The following is a 17,808-nucleotide window of genomic DNA, read 5'->3' as shown; positions in this document are numbered from 1 at the left end:
CCACGCCCCTCCCAGCACGGGGACAGAACCCAGGAGTCCTGGCTTCCAGCTTCCCTCTCGAACCCAATACACCCCCACGCCCCTCCCAGCACGGGGACAGAACCCAGGAGTCCTGGCTTCTAGCTCCTCCCCCCTCCCCGTAACCCTACAGCTAAAAATCACCCCGTGAGGACACGGTAGGTTATTACAAAAATTATTCTAGTCAAAAGAGGTCAATAGCCAGGGCCCATCATGGTGGTATCTGGCTCCCTTTGAAAGCTAAACATAATCCCGGTGGTCAGGGAACGGCCTTTCTCCTTTGATGATGATGATAGTTCTATCCTGGCAGCACCTCCTGGCCCCAGCGGAGTTCAGGGCCTCCATGGAGCCAGGTGCTGTACAAACCCCGACAGAGATCAGGGCCCCCTGATTGCGCCCAGACTCATGAGACAGATTTTCTCCCCGCAAGAATTCAGTTCCTGTCTAGAATGGGAGGCTGTGGTGACCCGCGGCCCCGTTGTGAAACACGCAGGGCAAGAGACTGAGAAATTGCGGGAACCGAGGCCTTGTCTACACACACACGCGCTCCCCTTTAGCCCCAGGGTCCACCCCTGGCTTCGCTGACCCAGTGGCTGAATTTGACCTGGTCTGTCTACACCAGGAGTGTTTTGCCCGCAGATTAGGCCAGCAAAAAGATCCTAGGGATGCCAGCTAAATAGTGCATGGGCTGGCCTGCCTCGTTCTAGTGCCGGGCGTGGTGGGGAGGAGGCTGCTGTAGCCCATTGCTGGCCCCTACCCTCCACTGGGGCAGACGCTGTCGGCTCCGTTGTCCCGAGGCCTCCTTGCGCTTCAGGTTCGGTTGATCTAGCTGATCAGCAGGTGCGGGGAGCTCGGTGCCTAGACGTTGTCCTGGTGAAACGCTGGGTGATTCCACCCGTGGCTGGTTGTCCTGCACTCACCAGGGCGGGGTGCAGCTAGGACAGAGCAACTGCGTGTGCGGACGCTCTTCAGCGGAGTCTCTACAAGGGGGGTTAGCACGGACGACGCTGGCTTCTAGGCGGCACGGACCAGCCGCTATCCAGCCGAAACAATCCTGTGCCCTTCGCGATGGGCCTGGCCCAGCCCCGAAACTCCCTGTGTGCCCTGGGGGGGGGGGGGGACCCGACCCCGCCCGGGGGGGGGGGGGACGACGGACACGAGAGCCAGATCTTAGTTGGAGCCCAGCGGCAGCAGGCCTGGCTCCCTGGTAAGGAGACATAGTTACACCCTCTCTACCATACGCTTTTTGGTGCGGTGGGACCTCTAGCAGACAGACAGACAGACAGACAGACAGACAGACAGACAGACAGACACACACACACACACACACACACACACACACACACACACACACACACACACACACACCCCGCCCAAGACGCTGGTTGGGAAATCTGTAGTTTCCTTCCTCCCAGCCATGTGGGGGAAACAGGCGGCTGGAGGGTATTTTTGAAGATGACTGTTACTTTCTGTTTTCAAAGGGCACACGGGGGGCACCGAGGGATTGATGATGACTTTAAAAGGTTACTGGGGGGTGTGATTCCCCGCCCCCCCCGCCGCTTGTATTGTTTTAAAGAAGCCTGGGATGCTGAGTGGGAGCTGTACCCCCTTAAGGGGGGGCTCCTGATCCTTACTCCCTGTTTTCTCTCTCTGCAGCGCTGATTAGGGCAGGACTGTCAGGGCAGCATGGGATCCCACTGCATGTTCAACCCACTCAGATACAGCCCCACGGGGCGGTTACTGACACCATCTAGGCCAGGAAGAGCCAGGTCGGATCACCTGTAGATCAGAGGCTGAAGACCTCCACACATGTCCCCTACGTGGGGAGCCCAAGAAAGCCAGCCCTGCCCAGCTCCGGGTTTCCATTGAAATCAGTGAAAACTCCGAGGCTTGGCGGGTCTGGGCCCCAGCCTGGATTTGAAGATGCCAAGAGATGGAGAACACAGTACGTCCCTCAGGAGTTCGGGCCCAGGGTTAATCATGCGGCCCGGTTAAAAATCGGTGCCTTCTTTCTAATTGGACTCTGGCTTCAACTTCCAGCCCATATGTAACATATCGAGAGCAAGCAACGGGTAGCATCCCCCCCCCCCACAACCACCCCAGCTCTAGCCCCCGCAGCATGTGAAACTGCACATACACCCCCACCGCCCCCGACAAAAACCACACGAGGCCAGCGTTTCGTTTTCCTCCAAAAAAAGAAAGCCTGTAATTGTCACACTAACCTCAACACTCGTTGAAAAGTTTTGCCTGGCGGAGACCCACCAAAAACAAAAACAAGTCCCCAAAACCCAAACTCACAGCACAAGATCCAATTCCGTTTTTATACGAGTCAGTCCGTGGCCGATTCGGTGCTGGGAGCATTTAGTGTCACAGCAAATCTGGCCAACCCACCCCCCCCCCCCCCGCCCCCCCAATCAGGAATACTGTAGTGTTACAAAATGACAATATAAATAGCTTCTTTAAAAAAAATAGTAACAAGAAAACAAATCAGTAGTTGTTTCTAGACAGAGTTCACCAGTTCTTTGCTTCGCCAGGATCCCCTCCGCCCCCCCGGCATTTATAGCCTGGTTTCTCAGAGGATTGGCGCACCGGGAAGGTTGCTGCGGACGACGTGATGCAGGGGGGCGCTAGTGTCTTACGTGGCTGTGTAACAGCCGGTGCTGATTGTCACAAGTCCGCCGCTGGCGTGCGCTGCCGTAGCGTGGGAACGCAGGACTGCCCGATCATTCAGTGAGCAAACTGCCGCTGGGGTTTTCCCCACAGCAGCAGGCGCTGGGGGAGGGACTGATTCAGAAAAGGGGCGGCAGCTCTTCGGCCGGAGCCCAGCGCTGGTGGCAGGGGTCACCCGGAGAAGCAGCGAGCGAACGGAGTGGATGCTCAGCTGATGTAAACTGGGGGCCTGCAATGGGTCTACAGCCGCTGAGGAGCAGGCCCCACGCGCGTGGGGCTGATTTAACCAGGGGGGGAGTTGGCCCGGTACGCCCAGGAGCAGATGCTGTTACAGTGGCATAAATTGGGACGAACACCGGCGCCAGTGGAAGGACAACCCCTCCCCCCAGTCCTCGTGCCCCCTGGGAACGCTCGACCACACACCCCAGGTCCCATTGCCTTAAAGGAGACCCAGGATGCTGCGCCAGCCCAGAGAGACATTGAGTGTGACCCACAAAGCCCTTCTGCTCCAGTCTCTGAGCCCCCCGCCAGCTCCCACGCTCCCCGGGAAGCTCAGTGAGAGGTTAGGGGGTCTGAGCACCCAGTAACACATCATGACCGGGTGAAGCAAGAGAGACAGGCAAAGGTCTGTCATTGATCTGAAAACCCCAATGAAAATAAACGTCGGTTAAACCTTCCCGTGTGGGGAGATCAGGGGAGGGGGGAAGGAAGTCAGAGCCGGCCGACGTAGTTTATGTCAGAGCAGACCAGGGGCGTGAGAAGTGGCAAGGCTGTGTGTCCTGTACAGCACGGGACTGTCTCACACCCCCGGGCTTCGCTACAATTCAAGCAGGCTGAGAAACGGGAGGAGTTTAAATGTCAACGTGTCAAAGCTGAGAAAACCCCCAGGAGCCCAGGCAGGAGTTGGGCGAAGGGCCCGGGATGAGAAGGGAGAGCCGAGGTACAGCGCGGTGCCCGGGGGGCTGTATCGAACAAGACCCACCCCCACACCGTAAATCCGTCTGTGTGGAGCTCTGGGGTTGGGGGCCGGAGAGCTTTGCCTCATGGTCAGTTGTGGGTGGGTGTGAATCCACCCATCCTGGGCATGCTGCCGGGCCCGGCAAGGGTTTTTTAAGTGAACTAGTTTATAGGTTTCAAAACACTAAGGCTAAAGCCCAATGGGGAAAGAGCATGAAACAGACAGCTTCCGAGTCGCCCCACGCAGCCAGAACGGGTCACGGATTCGGCCGACCGAGCAGCAGCACTGGCTCAAACCCGCTCTCCCTAAAAACCCCAGGAAGACACTGGCTCAGTAAGAGGAGAGCTAGGCCGGCACGGAGCGCTCTGGAAGATCTCACACATTAGCCAACTTTCACCACTTCCGTGGCTGGCTCCCAAGTGGACCGACTTCCGCTCTCCCCAGTGAGTTCAGGGGAGCCACTTCCCAATTTCCATCCATGGCAGGGTTAGGCCCAGCAAATAAAAATACCTGATTGGACCCACGTTCCCCCCACTTCCCCCGTCAGTCTCTAGAGGCAGGTTGCCCTGTAGTTCTCTCTTGCAGCGAGAAGCACGACTGATGTGCAGTTCTGCAGAGAAGAAACCAGTGGCCAGGGAAACCAGGTAAAATAACCGCAAACAATCCCCTTGTGCCTGGAACCAGCCCACTCCTGATGCATTGGGGGGGGCTCCCGGAGAGAAGAAAAAAAGGCAGCGAACCAGTTGCTCTAACTGAAGTATCTAAAAGCACATAAAGAAAGACCATCCCTGGGCCCCTCCCATTCCCCAGAAAGCATGCAGAGGAGTCATGCATGTTCATTGCATGTCGCAGGGGGGAATCCTCCTCAAAATGGCTCAGTTTCCGCACGCGGGACCCTCCCCGAGCAGCCCCCCCGTGGCGCCCCTGGCAGAATGGAAAGTAGAAGCAACAAAACTCTGGCCCACGTTCGGGGCGATTCTTCCTTTGGAGCCACGTCATGGCACTGCCGCAGAGCGGGCTGCTTGGCGGACGCAGCGCTCTGCCTGCCAGCCTCGGACCGAAAAGTCTCTGTAAGGGGTAGGGAAGCCGCCCCCCTTTCCTGGCTGGTGTCGGAGATCACAGCTCAGTCCAGCCCCCGACCAATGCTGAGCGCCGAGCTCCCTACCCACACCGATGACCAGACCCTGTCACCTCCTCCCTGCGCTGAGCTGGACGCAGGGGTCCTGCCGACGGGTGAGATCCTGCCAGGGACAGGGAGCCCCCTCCGGCAGGATCTCTCCCAGATGAGCCAGCAAGGCCCAAAGCCCAGACTACACCAGAGAGCTACAACGCCCTCTGGTCCCCGTAGGCCTTCGTTTCTCTGACCCCACAGGCTGCCCAAAACAGAGGGCAACAGGCCGGGAGCGTTGGGAACCTCCCTCCCCCACACTGCAGAGACGCCAGGTATCCCAGCATGCAAGGCTGCACAGATCAAGGATGCTGGGATACCAGAGTCTCTCCGCACCAGTCTAGACGCAGGGGGCCGGAGTGGATTGCGTTTTGGAGGCCCCGGGGGACGGGTGAGCCATGCACTTCGGGCTACTCGGATGGAAAAGAACCTGTGAAGCAAAGAGGCCAGGGGGCCGAGTCCCTGCTCCCCCAATCCCAGGGACTGAGCAGCAGCACGCGTCTAGACCTCAACGCAGAACGAGTGGGGGGGCGGGGGGGGGGGGCAGCATCGAGATCCTGCAGCAACAGCCTCTAGTCTCCTGCGAGGGACGGTGTGGTGGAGACCCCGAAGTTACCACGCAGCTGGGCTGGGCCTGGGCAGCACAACCAGTGCTGACCTCAGCCGTTACGCACCAGGGGTGGAGACGGCCGGGGGAGATTTGGGCTGTCAACAACCCAGCAATAGGAGCCGTTTGCTTTCCCGGCTGCGTCTAGAGCCATCCTCCCTCCTGCTGGGGAGGATGCCCTGCCGCTGGCGCCCCCCCTACCGAAAACCCCCAAATGCTACGGAGCTAAACAAAACCGCTCCTACCTACCCCGACCGCTCCTGTCCCGGCCCGGGGAAGATTGAGCCCGCAGCCGAGCAGCCCAGACATCAAAGCCGCTTCTAGCCGTGGCTGGAAGTTCCAGTGTTGAGTTGCTTAGTGTCTGTCGCTCCCGGCCCCGCCTTGTCTGTGTGTGTGTGTAAAAACTACCATTTTGATCAGAAATTTTAAAGTCATTAAAAAAACCCCCCCCCCCCCCCCCCCCCAGCTGGCCCCCCCGCCCCCTCCACTCAGCAGCATGGTGCGACGGGCAGGAGAGCTCCTGCCACAGTCACGACAGTAGTGGCACAGTTGTAAATCCAGTTAGCGGAACCGCCGGGAACCCGGAGGGACCGAGAGAGCCGGACGCTCCTGCCGCTGCTCTGGCTGTCGGGAGCCGCCGTCCCTGCCGCGGCGGCCGAAGGGAACGGCAGCGGCGCCCTGGAGAACGGAGGGCCGGGGGACGAGGCAGGGACGTGGCCGGCCGCGTGGGGAGCGGTTAGACGGCGCACGCGTCTCTCTCTCTCTCTCTCTCCGGTGCAGCCGGCACTCTCATCTCATCCGGTTCTGCCGCATGAGCGGCACGATGCTGGAAGGAGGCCCGGCCTTCGCCAGGAAGGGGTGTTTCAAGAGTTCGCTGGCGGAGGCTCGCTGGACCGGATCTCTCACCAGCAAGCGGTCCAGGAATCCTTTGAGGGAAGGAGAAACCTGCAGAGGAGGAAGGAGCAGCTATGAGTCAGGGGCTGAGAAGAGCGAGTGCCACTGGGAACTAGAGAAGCCACGGCTGGAGGAGCAGGACCTCAGCCCTAGGCTCCCCTGGGTCGGCCACCCACCCGGATCCTGCAGCAGGCAGGAACTGGACGGGCTGGAGCTGGGGAAGGGAACAGGGGGAAGCTATGGACTGGCACGACCTCCATCCCCCGGGCACAGGCCTCTTGAGCTCGCCCTATTTCACCCCAGGCCTTAAGTGCCAAGTCATCTGGGCGCTGAAGTCAGATGCGGAACAGGGCAGTTGGCAATGAGTCACCGAGAACATGTTACAGATCCTAGAAGACACCTCCCTACCCGCAGAGCAATCCATCCCCAGACATCAAACCCGAGTGCACGCGAGACACCCGCCCCCCCCCATGCACCCAGAGAGATGCATGCTAAAAAGTGACTCCGCTCTTCGGGTTTTATAGCATCCGTGCCCCCCCCCCCCTTCAGAGGGGGCCGGAGCACACAGAGGCAGGGTTCCCCAGTGGAGAGCAGAATGCAGAAAGCTCTCTGCCTCGACGTTCCTGGGCACGGCGCTCTCTCCCCCGGCTGGAAGCGAGTCTGTAAAACGGGTGGTTGCTGTTAACTCCTCGCTCGCTGCAAAAGCAGCACAACCACCGTGAGAAAGGGGAGGCTCTGTGGTTCAGCATGCCAAAAATAGGGCAGGTTGCACAGGCCCGTGGAGCTCAGCCCCCGGCTGAGGCCGCGACCAAGGGAAGCCCTTCGGTAGATCACGTACTCCTGCTCCCTTCTGTGCATACAGGGAGTCCCTGCCTCGAAGCGCTCAGAATGGACAATAGGTGGGAGGGGAAACCGAGGCACGACGCGGCAATGGTTCACCCATGCTCTCACTTGGAGAGCCAACGGCAGGCATGCGAGCGCACACGTACATCACGTACACGACGTGTATGGAGAGCTCACAACATCATAGTTGTATATTCTCTCTCACAATGCAGACAGAGGGTTTTGCTACACGTCCGCAGGTCCTGTCATCATCCTGTTCCACACCCACCCTGTACCGACAGCTTCATGAAATCTAACAGGGAGAGAAGGGACTTGCCCAGGGTCATTCGGCAGCGCGGTGGCAGAGTTGGGAATCGGCCTCCCTCAAGTTCTTGCCACTCCCGCCCGGGGCACATTCGCGCATGGGACTGGATCTGCAACCGTCTCATTCCCGGACGTGAGAGAGTCACCGTGAAACATCAACGTCCTCAGGGGGTGTGTCTGTGTCCTCCCACCCCCCCAAATACAAAGGAACCCAGTTCACCAGGCCAGCTTGCTAAAGCGTTTGGAGCGGATACACAGCTCCCCATGGAAGCCCATCTGAGGGAGAACCAGGCCCACGCGCTGCGGAAGCTGACCACACCTATGGGTCTCCCATCCAGGTTCCTGACCCTACTTAACTCGGGAGAGGAGGAGATGACCAACACGTTCATTACCTTGTGCACATTTTTAAGTTTCGGGGGCAGGTTGTCCCGGATCATCTTCATTGCCTTTAAGGGGGGCTCATTGAAATAAGGGGGCTCTCCATCCACCATTTCGATCACCATCACGCCGAGGGACCAGATATCCACCTGCAAAGAGAGGAGAGATGGGTGAAAGGGAAGCGAAGGGACAGCGACTGGCGACGGAATGACGGGTGGGGTGGGGGGCTGCTGTGCCCCCAAATCTGCCCCATTGTGCTGGGCACTGCAAGACGCAGAGTGATGGACAGTCTCTGCCCCCAGAGCTTACAGCATAAATAGACAAAAGGGAGGGGAAACTGAAGCACAGAGGGGAAGTGCCTGGTCCAGGAATAGCTCTCAGCCCAGTATCACAGAATATCAGGGTTGGAAGGGACCTCAGGAGGTATCTAGTCCAACCTCCTGCTCAAAGCAGGACCAATCCCCAGACAGATTTTTGCCCCCGATCCCTAAATGGCCCCCTCAAGGATTGAGCTCACAACCCTGGGTTTAGCAGGCCAATGCTCAAACCCCTGAGCTATCCCTACCCCCCTGCTCTAGTTGCTAGACAATGCTCCCTGGGCAGCACATCGGTGTCCTATTTAAATCAGAAAGACCGGTACCCTCGCCAGAGGTGAAGAGCACCACAGGGCCTCACTGAGAGAGCGATTAGGCCACACTCCCCCAGGCAAGGCAGCCTGGAGTCTGGATCCGACAGAGACAGCAGCTGCATGTTAGAAACACCAGTCATCTGGTATAGAAACCCAGAGCCTAGCCTGCTACACACCAGATGACTGGTTTGTTTCTAAACCTGTCCCGGCGGCCCTCCCCCCCCCCCCCCCCCCGCCTACAGTTTGCCCCTTAATTAGCAGGGACATAAGCGTGTCTAGTGCTTTATTACGACACAGACGCTTCTAAGATGCACAGGAACGACTGCCATGAATTGAAAGCAAGCAGGGAAGTCTTCCAAAGACAGGGACCACATTCCGCGTCCGCACCTGTTAGCATGAGCACTTTCCTTTTTAGGACCCAAACGCACTTATGGCTAGTTTGCATTTATACACAGCGCCACCTAGTGGCCTTTGTTGCTACACACGTGCCAGAAGCAGACCGGATTTCACGGCTACAGGAATAACTGGCCCTCTGCAGGGTTTGTCCTGCCTAGGAAAAGTGATAGAGTTTCAAGCAGGCTTAGTCAGCACATCTGATTTAACTCCGCCTTACACGATCTGCTTTTCCTAGTCAAGACAAGCCCCCGGGGTTTGGGAGCACGGAGAGAAAAACACACCCACCCACCCACCCACCCTTTAGGGTGTAACCGTCAATTTCACTGCACACACACAAACCACGGCAAAACATTTCCACTGATGATCATTGAAATGTACAGGCAGGCAACGTCAGGAAAATGCTGCCTGAGAACGTATGAGAGAGTTTGGTTTAAGGCTACGGACTTTGTCGATTTTGACATGTGATGCTGACAATTTGCAGGTTAATAGCTATAAAGCTTTAACTTTTTGAATCCCAACCTCTACAGTCGTTAAATAATTAACTGCCCCCCTCCCCTGCTTTTCTGAACTTCTCCCACAACTGTGAACCTTTCGGTCTACAAACATTAGAAAAAATGTGCATATATACACAGCAATCATCATCATCAAAATTGTAGAACAAGACAAACTGAATTCTGCCCCACTGGCGACCTGGTGACCCACCGGGATCCTCACAGGGCTGCTGATCCAAGGCCCAGTTAGCGTCAGTGGGATGTGGACTGGCTCCTGCCAGCTCATTCCACACGCGCTGCTGGGAACTTGCTGTTCCCCTCTGCGCCTGGGAAGCTAAAAGCTGCATCCACCTTTCCATCCCGCAGCCTCTAGGGTTTAGCATTGCCGGGGTTTTACCATCTATTCATCTCCCTGCAGGGTGGACAGGTGGATCAGAACGCCCTTGGCTGTGCCGAGGCCCCCGTTTGTATCCCCGATTTGGGGGGAGGGAAGCATACGATGCCAGCTTATTACCCAGGCACTAAACTAGGGATCGCCCAGGCCCTGGTTGTTCGTTTCCCTGACACTCCGTCATTTCCACTGCTCCCATCTCCCTTCTCTAGCAGTGGCCTTTCTTAGCCCTTCGATGAGCCTTCTCAGGAAGGGGCCAGGATGAACTTCCCCCAGGGATCCCAGGGCCCTGCCCCTCTAACCTTACCTCTGGTCCATAAGGTAGTCGGGAGATGAGCTCTGGCGCCATCCAGTAGGGGGTTCCCACCAGCGACTTCCGCCGCGGGACCTCTTTGTTCACTTGCGCGCAAAACCCAAAATCAGAGAGCTTCACCTAGGGAGAGAGGAAAGGAAAAGGGGTTGAGAGTTAGCACAGGGAAAACGGCTGGCAGCGGCCATACCGGCCTGCAACGCCGCAGAGAGCAATCCTTGACCCCCAGCAAGGAAGAGGGCCCAAAAATGCAACTGAAACGAGACCCGTGAAGAAGCAGCGGAGAGGAGTCTAAAGTTTAATTCTAAAAATAGCTTAAGCCGCTCAACACTTCAGTGATCAACGCCGGTTTGCAAAGTTGTTTAGTTTTTAAATCCATAATTCCTCCCCAGCCTCCACCCGCTGTGATCAGAATCTCCCAAGTACCAGATTTACAATCCCCATATTCAGAAGTGTAAGAGCTTCACAGGAGTTTATCAGTGTAAACAAAACACCCTTTTCACATCGGCATCACTCCAAAATGGCTCAGATTCAAAAGCAAGCTTGGCAGGCAATTACTCCATAATAGCCAGGGTATAATAGGTTTGGGCCTTCTGGATGAAAGGGGGGTGGGGGGAAAAGAGAGACAGGGAGTTACTGAGATTTCAAAACCTGCTATTGAACGGCATCTGCTGGGCCTGATGGCAAACCCCCTGAGAAATGAGGCGGATTTGCACAGGCAGACGGAAAATGGAGCCAAAGGAAAGATCAATCCGGCTTTTTTTTTTTTGTAATTTAAAGCACGCCAAATGCAAATCTGCACGAGGGACTGAAGCCGCTTCCGTATGATTCGCTCGTGAGGAAGTCAGATTTGTATCCAAAGGGGTGCCTGGTGAATCGGATGGACTGCCCAGAAAGGCACGGATAGGCCAAGACGCGTGCCATATTGAAACAGAGACTGGTTGGTTTCATTACACAATCGTTTCTGGCTCTCGTGGGCTGGGTTAGGTTCTGAAAGAAGGTGAGCTTAAGACTTGTAACCATGCCGTTAAGACCTAGAACAAAGCCTCACCACGAGCCCCAAAGGGAAAAAGAGCCAATTACTTTGGCCCTGGTAGGAAATGAAAAAGATGAACAACTTGATTTTCAAATGGAAGGGTTATTTAAAGAGAAAACATGGATATTCCATTACCAGTCTGACACTTAGCTCACATTTCTACCACGCTCTGAAGATGTACATGTGAAAAAAAGCTTTTTTTGTTCTGCTTTAAAGGAGACACAATCCGCTTACACTATCTGAAGGAGTTTTTTAACCTACTTTTTACAACCGTTTTTAAAAGGATGGGAATTGAACCAGATTAGAGAAAACTCCACTTCTTTCCCCACATTTGTTCGCAGGGTGCAGTCAATTGGATGGTTTCCCCTGCACAGCCCGCTCCCCTCGTCTTCCCCATACGATGGAAAAAGCATATTCTACTTCAATAGGAAAGGCGGTTGTAAAAACAAAAACAGGAGAATTTGGAGAAATCCACACCCCTGAGCGACACCGTTATACCCACCTAACCCCCAGTGTAGACAGTGCTGTGATGACGGGAGACATAGCTACCGTCTCTCGGGGACGTGGCTTAACCACGGTGACGGGAGAAGGTCTCCTGTTGGCGTAGCAGTGTCTTCACTACAATGCTACGCAAGCCCCTAGTGACGACAGGGCAGTGTGGAGTTCTCACGCGAGTTAGCACATTGATATGGGCGTGTCTGCACTCTAACAGTTAGTACCCTGGAGTTACCGCTGTCTAGCTAGTTCTAGTGCGCGTGGCTAGACTGCGTAACACCCTTCCAGCTACGCAGAGCGATCGGATTAGCAGCCGAGTTGTTGTAGCACAAGCGGCTGCGTCTCCACTGCATTATTCCCCCTTGAAACTCCAACGTCAGCAGCACTCAGCCATGAACAACCCCCCTCTGATGGGCCAGCTTAAAGCGCCACTTAACCCAAGCTAGAGATTTCTGGGAGTCGGCTTAGGGGCAACACTCGAGTTGTGCCTCACGCTAACGCTGCGGTGGAGACGAGCCCTATAGGGGAGCCATAGCCAATGGCAAGAACCCTAGGATGGTGTCCCTGATGAGGCCACGGCACACCTGGTGGCTGAGCTTTGTGACTTTGTCCTCACCCACAACCATTTCAGATTTGGGGACAACTTATACCTTTAAGTCAGTGGCACTGCTATGGGTCCCCGCATGGCCCCACAGTGTGCCAACATTTTTATGGCTGACTTAGAACAACGCTTCCTCAGCTCTCATCCCCTAGCGCCCCTCTACTTGCATGACATCTTCATCATATGGACCCGTGGGAAGGAGGCCCTTGAAGAATTCCACCAGATTTCAACAATTTCCACCCCACCATCAACCTCAGCCTGGACCAGTCCACACAAGAGATCCACTTCCTGGACACTACAGTGCAAATAAATGATGGTCACAAACACCACCCTATACCGGAAACCAACTGACCGCTATACTTCCCTACATGCCTCCAGCTTCCATCCAGGAGGCATCACACAATCCATTGTGTACAGCCAAGCCCTAAGATACAACTGCATTTGCTCCAATCCCTCAGACAGAGACAAAACCTACAAGATCTCTATCAAGCATTCTTAAAACTACAATATCCACCTGGGGAAGTGAGGAAACAGATTGACAGAACGAGACACGTACCCAGAAGTCACCTCCTACAGGACAGGCCCAACAAGGAAAATAACAGAACACCACTGGGCATCACGTACACCCCCTAGCTAAAACCTCTCCAGCGCATCATCAACGATCTTCAACGTATCCTGGAAAACGATCCCTCACTCTCACAGATCTTGGGAGGCAGGCCAGTCCTCGCTTACAGACAACCCCCCAACCTGAAGCAAATACTCACCAGCAACTACACACCACGCCACAGAAACACTAACCCAGGAACCCATTCCTGTAGCAAACCCCGTTGCCTACTCTGTCCCCATATCTACTCTAGCGACACCATCAGAGGACCCAACCACATCAGCCACACCATCAGGGGCTCATTCACCTGCACATCTACTAATGTGATATATGCCATCACGTGCCAGCAATGCCCCCCTGCCATGTACATTGGCCAAACCGGACAGTCTCTAAGTAAAAGAATAAATGGACACAAATCAGACATCAGGAATGGTAACATACAAAAGACAGTAGGAGAACACTTCAATCTCCCTGGACACTCAACAACAGATTGAAAAGTAGCCATACTTGAACAAAAAAACCCTTCAAAAACAGACTTCAAAGAGAAACTGCTGAGCTACAATTCATTTGCAAATTTAACACCATCAATTTGGGCTTGAATAGGGACTGGGAGTGGCTGGCTCACTACAAAAGCAATTTTCCCTCTCTTGGTATTGACACCTCCTCATCAATTATTGGGAGTGGACCACATCCACCCCGACTGAATTGGCCTTGTCAACTCTGGTTCTCCATTTGGAAAGGTAACTCCCTTCTCTTCATGTGTCAGTATTTAATGCCTGCAGCTGTAATTTTCACTCCATGCATCTGAAGAAGTGGGTTTTTTACCCACAGAAGCTTACGCCCAAATAAATCTTTTAGTCTTTACGGTGCCACCGGACTCCTTGTTATCTTTACGCAGCGATTTATCGGTTGCAGCGATACCGAAATGCGCCGCTAGGTGTCGCTGTCCCCACGGGAGAGGGCACAGTGTGTGTCACTTACCTTGCCGTCGTGGGTGAGCAGGATGGAGTCGCTCTTGATGTCTCGGTGGATGACCCCCTGGGCGTGGAGGACAGAAAGTGCTTTCAGGACAGCCAGGCAGACGGCGGCGATCTGCTCTTCGTTCATCCTGGAAGCAGAGAAAGGTTCAGAGCACCGACAAGCCACCCGCTTCCCAGTGATCTGCAGTAACAGAGGGAACTGCCCTGGCGTAGCGCCCAGCGTCAGACCGACGGGAAGGGCTTTGCCAGCTCTCATTCCGCCTCAGACCCACCCTAGGTGGGGGAAGCATTATCACCACTTCGTAAATGGGGAAACCAAGGAAGGACTTGCTCACGGTCACACAGCGAGTCTGGCAGAGCCGGGACGGAAAGTCCCAGCCTGTTTTTAGCAGATACGCCCAGCTCTGATCACTACCTGAACGCAATGGGCTCACGGAGAACTGCAGACCCGCAAGGGAGACCCACACACAATGGGGAGGGGATGCCAGGCAGAAAAGCAACTCAGAGAGCTACTCAGCAGCCCCACGGTGGGGCAGCCCCACCCCTAGAACTCGCCTCTGGGGTACAGCTATGCTACACACGGAACCTGGGCTCTAGCCCTACCATCTACACAGGAAGACCTCTGGCCTGGGTTTGGAGGGGTTTTAAGCCCAGCTAGCTGACCCAGCAGCGTGGCTGGGAGTCAGGTTTGCTGGGTTCTGTCCCCAGCTCTAGTGGGGGTTGGGGAGTCAGGATTCCTGGGTTCTGTCCCTAGATTTTCGGCTCTGCTTTAACTTGAGCTGGAACCATGCACTCTAAAGCGAGGACACCGGCTAAGTCACTGGAGCCCTGATAACCCTCCAATGCCCTTCCCACAATTCCCCCAAAGGAGAGACACGTTCTCCCGCAAGGGACTGTGCTGAGACACCAGGAGTATTTCCCAGAGAACCATGGGCTGGGTCCTCAGACAGCGCAGAGAGACAGTAACTCGGGTACGGCCCTGCAGAGTGGCTGCTCACACGCGGGCCGGGCTAGCCCAGGGAGTCCAGGCCAGTCCTCCGAGCTGATTGGGCAGTGCAGATGTAGCCTGTCTGGGGCTGGCACTAGTCTCTTTGGGTGGGTCATCCCTGCAGAGCGGTACAGTCCCGCGCTAGCCTCCCCCGGGTGTGAGCAGCCACACTCAGGTTAGCGTAGCCAGTCACGGGTGCTGCGCTCCCCGCCCAGGGGCGTCGCTAGGGCTACTGGGGGCACATCCCATGGGTCTTCGTGCTGCAGGAAGCTGAGCCGCTCTAGGCCTCTTTCGCAGTGAATGTGTCTGTCCTGGGCGCACAGAGGGAATTGTGGGTAGGCACTGGAAGATTATCCGTGCTCGGTGATTTAGTCTGCGTCCTCACTGTAAAGTGGGCAGGTTACCAGCCTGCATGAAAGCCTCACTCGGGTCCGCATGGGCCAGCTAGCCTGGGTTTACAGCACCACTGAACTCAGGGGAGAGTTGGGGCAGCACCCGAGTTAACCCTGCGGTGGAGCGATACCCACAAACATAACCTAACCCTCCATCTCCCTTCTGAGCAGCCTGGTCCCAGGGCTCCCCTCTCCTGCCCTCCAGCTTTTCACACTCCTGAGCTGGAGCTACTGAGACCCATCCGGCCTGGCTTCCCTGGCATCTGCACTGCCAGGCACAGGCCTGGAGCCTGACACACACTCTCACCCCTTGGCATTTCTAGTGCTCCTTTTCTATCTAGGACTTCCACGCCCGCTGCCGACCTTGCTTCAGAGGCTGGCCTCAGAGGGGTCAGCTGGCCCAGGTGCGAGGCCCCAGGGCAGGATGGCGTACCTGGTGTGCGTTACGATATCCGTCAGAGCTCCGCCTTCTAGGAACTCCATTACCACCCACAGCTCGTCCCCCACCAGGTAGCTGTTGTACATCTCCACCACGTTCTCGTGCTGGTAGTCCCTCATAATCACCACCTGAAAAGCAGGGTGCAGAGCGGGGCATTACGGCCGGCGCCGGCAGAGGAACGGGGCGGTGGGGTTTAAGAGCCGGCAATGCAAACGAGGACGTAGCTCCATGATGTACAGAGGAAAAGCCTTTTTAGAAAGGAGGGGAAAAGAAACCTGACTTGAATGTGGGTTCACCCCACCAGAAATTCCACCCTAGAGCCTAGCTAGAGATTGGCTCGGGTGGCACTCGCTCTACAAGGGGACTGTATCCCTGTGGCATTTGCCATGTGGGCAACGCAAGTCACAGAGGGAGAGGTAACAGTAAGTGCTTACTGGGGGAGGATTGGGCGTTGCTGGAGAAGCGACACTGAGAAGCGACATTAGCTGCGCACGATGCATTTTTAGCTCCTTACGGTTTCGCAGCTGGAAACGAGGCGGAGCCAATCGCCACGTGACCAGTCTGTACTGTGTGACCCACAGTGCGAGAGAAGCTGCGGTAACAGAGTCCAAGGCTAGGAAGCATCTCCTGAGATTCAGCCTAAATATTCCCTGGTTTCACCGCATCCCATTTCTCCTAATTAATCCCCTTAGGATCATCCTAAAGGATGCTCCCTGCTCCTTTAAGATCGCCCTCCCAATGCCTGGAGGTTTATCTGAGCCCTTCTCTTCTCCCCACTGCAGCCAGAAGCCAGCCCTTTTCCCTGAACAGACAAGAAGTGCCTGTACCCGTAACCTGCCACTGGGTGACTTCATGGCCGTAACCTTTGCTAAGACCTGGTACAGCCAATGTCAGACTGGAAGCTCATCGGGAGAAGGGGGCAGGGACCAGGAGCACCTAAGAACTGGGGAGCCTCCATCGATTTTCAGAACTGACTTCTGAGTCTAGTCTCATCACCTTTCAGTGGGAATTGGGAGCCCAAGGGCCGGCTCTGTAAAGGAATTTATGCACCTAAGGATGCAGACGGGCCCCTAGTGATTTTTTTCAAAATCATCTAAGCAGGTCAGGCACCTAACTCGCTCAGGCGCTTCTGAAAACCCTGCTGAATGCCCGTCTGCATCTTGAGTTGGCCAAAGACCTTTCTGCCTTTATCTTCAAGGCACTCAACGTCCTGGGCCCAGGATAGCTAAAAGACGGACTAAAACTCTGCGATGAAGATCGCGGTCATCAGCGACACCCCTCTGGCACTATGAACAAGTTTCTGCAATAAGGGTAAAGCTCATCTGTCCAGGAGACGAAGCCATTTCAGGGCCTGGTCTGAGACTGCGGAACGAACTCCCTCAGGAACGAAGGGTGAATTCCTTCTCCAACAGATAGCAACGCACATGTGTACAGGACGTTCCAAAACATCCCTCCTCCCCACTTTTCCCCCAAATCCAGACACTTTCCACCCAGGGGACAGCATGACAGAACCAGCTTCAAAGAGACTGGCCAAATGGACTGCTCCCCTTTAGGATTCCAAGTTTGCACCCCAATAGTGGCGCTGACAGCACGCCCAACGCTGACAGCACACCCTCCGGCCCGAAGGGGACTGCGGTCCCCACCATCCCCTGTCCGTAAGGCAGGGCTCTGAAGAAGGGGGGCTCCCCCCGAGGTGCGGAGAAGCTCCCGTGTGTTAGATGTGTCACCTACCTCATTAAACAGCAGTTCGCGTCTTTGCTGCTTCCGCAGGTCCATTTTCTTCACGGCCACCAGCTTCCCCGTGCTCTTGACCGTGGCAATGCAGACGATGCCCGTGGAGCCTTCGCCGATTTTAATGAAGTTGTCCAGGTAGGTCCGGGGGTCGCCCGGGTCGACCACCATCTGCAGGGCGGCTCGGAACTGTTCGTGGGAGACCCGTTGGGGCTCGCGCTGCGGGGAGCGGGGCTGCTGGGAGGCCGTGGGGGGAGGAGGCGGCGGCAGCGGCTGGGAATAAGATGGCTGGGGGTTTGACTGGGGGATGCGAGTTAAGTGGGGCTCTGATGCGTGCGGGGAGATTCCCGGATGGGGCGGCTCTGGGTTTTTGGACCTCGGCTGGCCTGGCTGGTGGACCCTGGAGGAGCCACTGCTCCCGCTTACTGGCCCATTGGACGCCATTTCCTGGGGCCTCGCAGACCTGGGCTCTGCCTGGAAGGAAAGA

General features: G+C 56.0%; 2 protein-coding genes across 5 annotated transcripts in view; both read right to left on the bottom strand.

Annotated features, from left to right (window-relative positions):
• The window catches only part of LOC113407918 (sushi domain-containing protein 6-like), a 21,459-nt gene extending 15,603 nt beyond the window's left edge, over positions 1 to 5,856 (bottom strand). The window contains exon 1 of the mRNA XM_026658849.2: positions 5,671 to 5,856. Coding sequence (XP_026514634.1) covers positions 5,671 to 5,730 — 60 coding nt within the window. The 5' untranslated portion in view covers positions 5,731 to 5,856. The remainder of the gene's footprint in view (positions 1 to 5,670) is intronic.
• A 173-nt stretch (positions 5,857 to 6,029) lies between these two features.
• The window catches only part of PAK4 (p21 (RAC1) activated kinase 4), a 95,699-nt gene continuing 83,920 nt past the window's right edge, over positions 6,030 to 17,808 (bottom strand). For all 4 annotated transcript variants that reach the window (XM_026658840.2, XM_026658839.2, XM_026658838.2 and 1 more), the window contains 6 exons: positions 17,322 to 17,795; positions 15,585 to 15,718; positions 13,773 to 13,899; positions 10,053 to 10,178; positions 7,854 to 7,988; positions 6,030 to 6,366 (listed from right to left, as the gene is read on the bottom strand). In XM_026658840.2, coding sequence (XP_026514625.1) covers positions 6,211 to 6,366; positions 7,854 to 7,988; positions 10,053 to 10,178; positions 13,773 to 13,899; positions 15,585 to 15,718; positions 17,322 to 17,795 — 1,152 coding nt within the window. In that variant the 3' untranslated portion in view covers positions 6,030 to 6,210. The remainder of the gene's footprint in view (positions 6,367 to 7,853; positions 7,989 to 10,052; positions 10,179 to 13,772; positions 13,900 to 15,584; positions 15,719 to 17,321; positions 17,796 to 17,808) is intronic.

Source organism: Terrapene carolina, unplaced genomic scaffold (genome assembly GCF_002925995.2).
Source record: "Terrapene carolina triunguis isolate 2854851 unplaced genomic scaffold, T_m_triunguis-2.0 Scaffold517, whole genome shotgun sequence".
Taxonomy (NCBI): Eukaryota; Metazoa; Chordata; order Testudines; family Emydidae; genus Terrapene; species Terrapene triunguis.
This window is presented reverse-complemented; position numbering and strand designations above follow the sequence as displayed.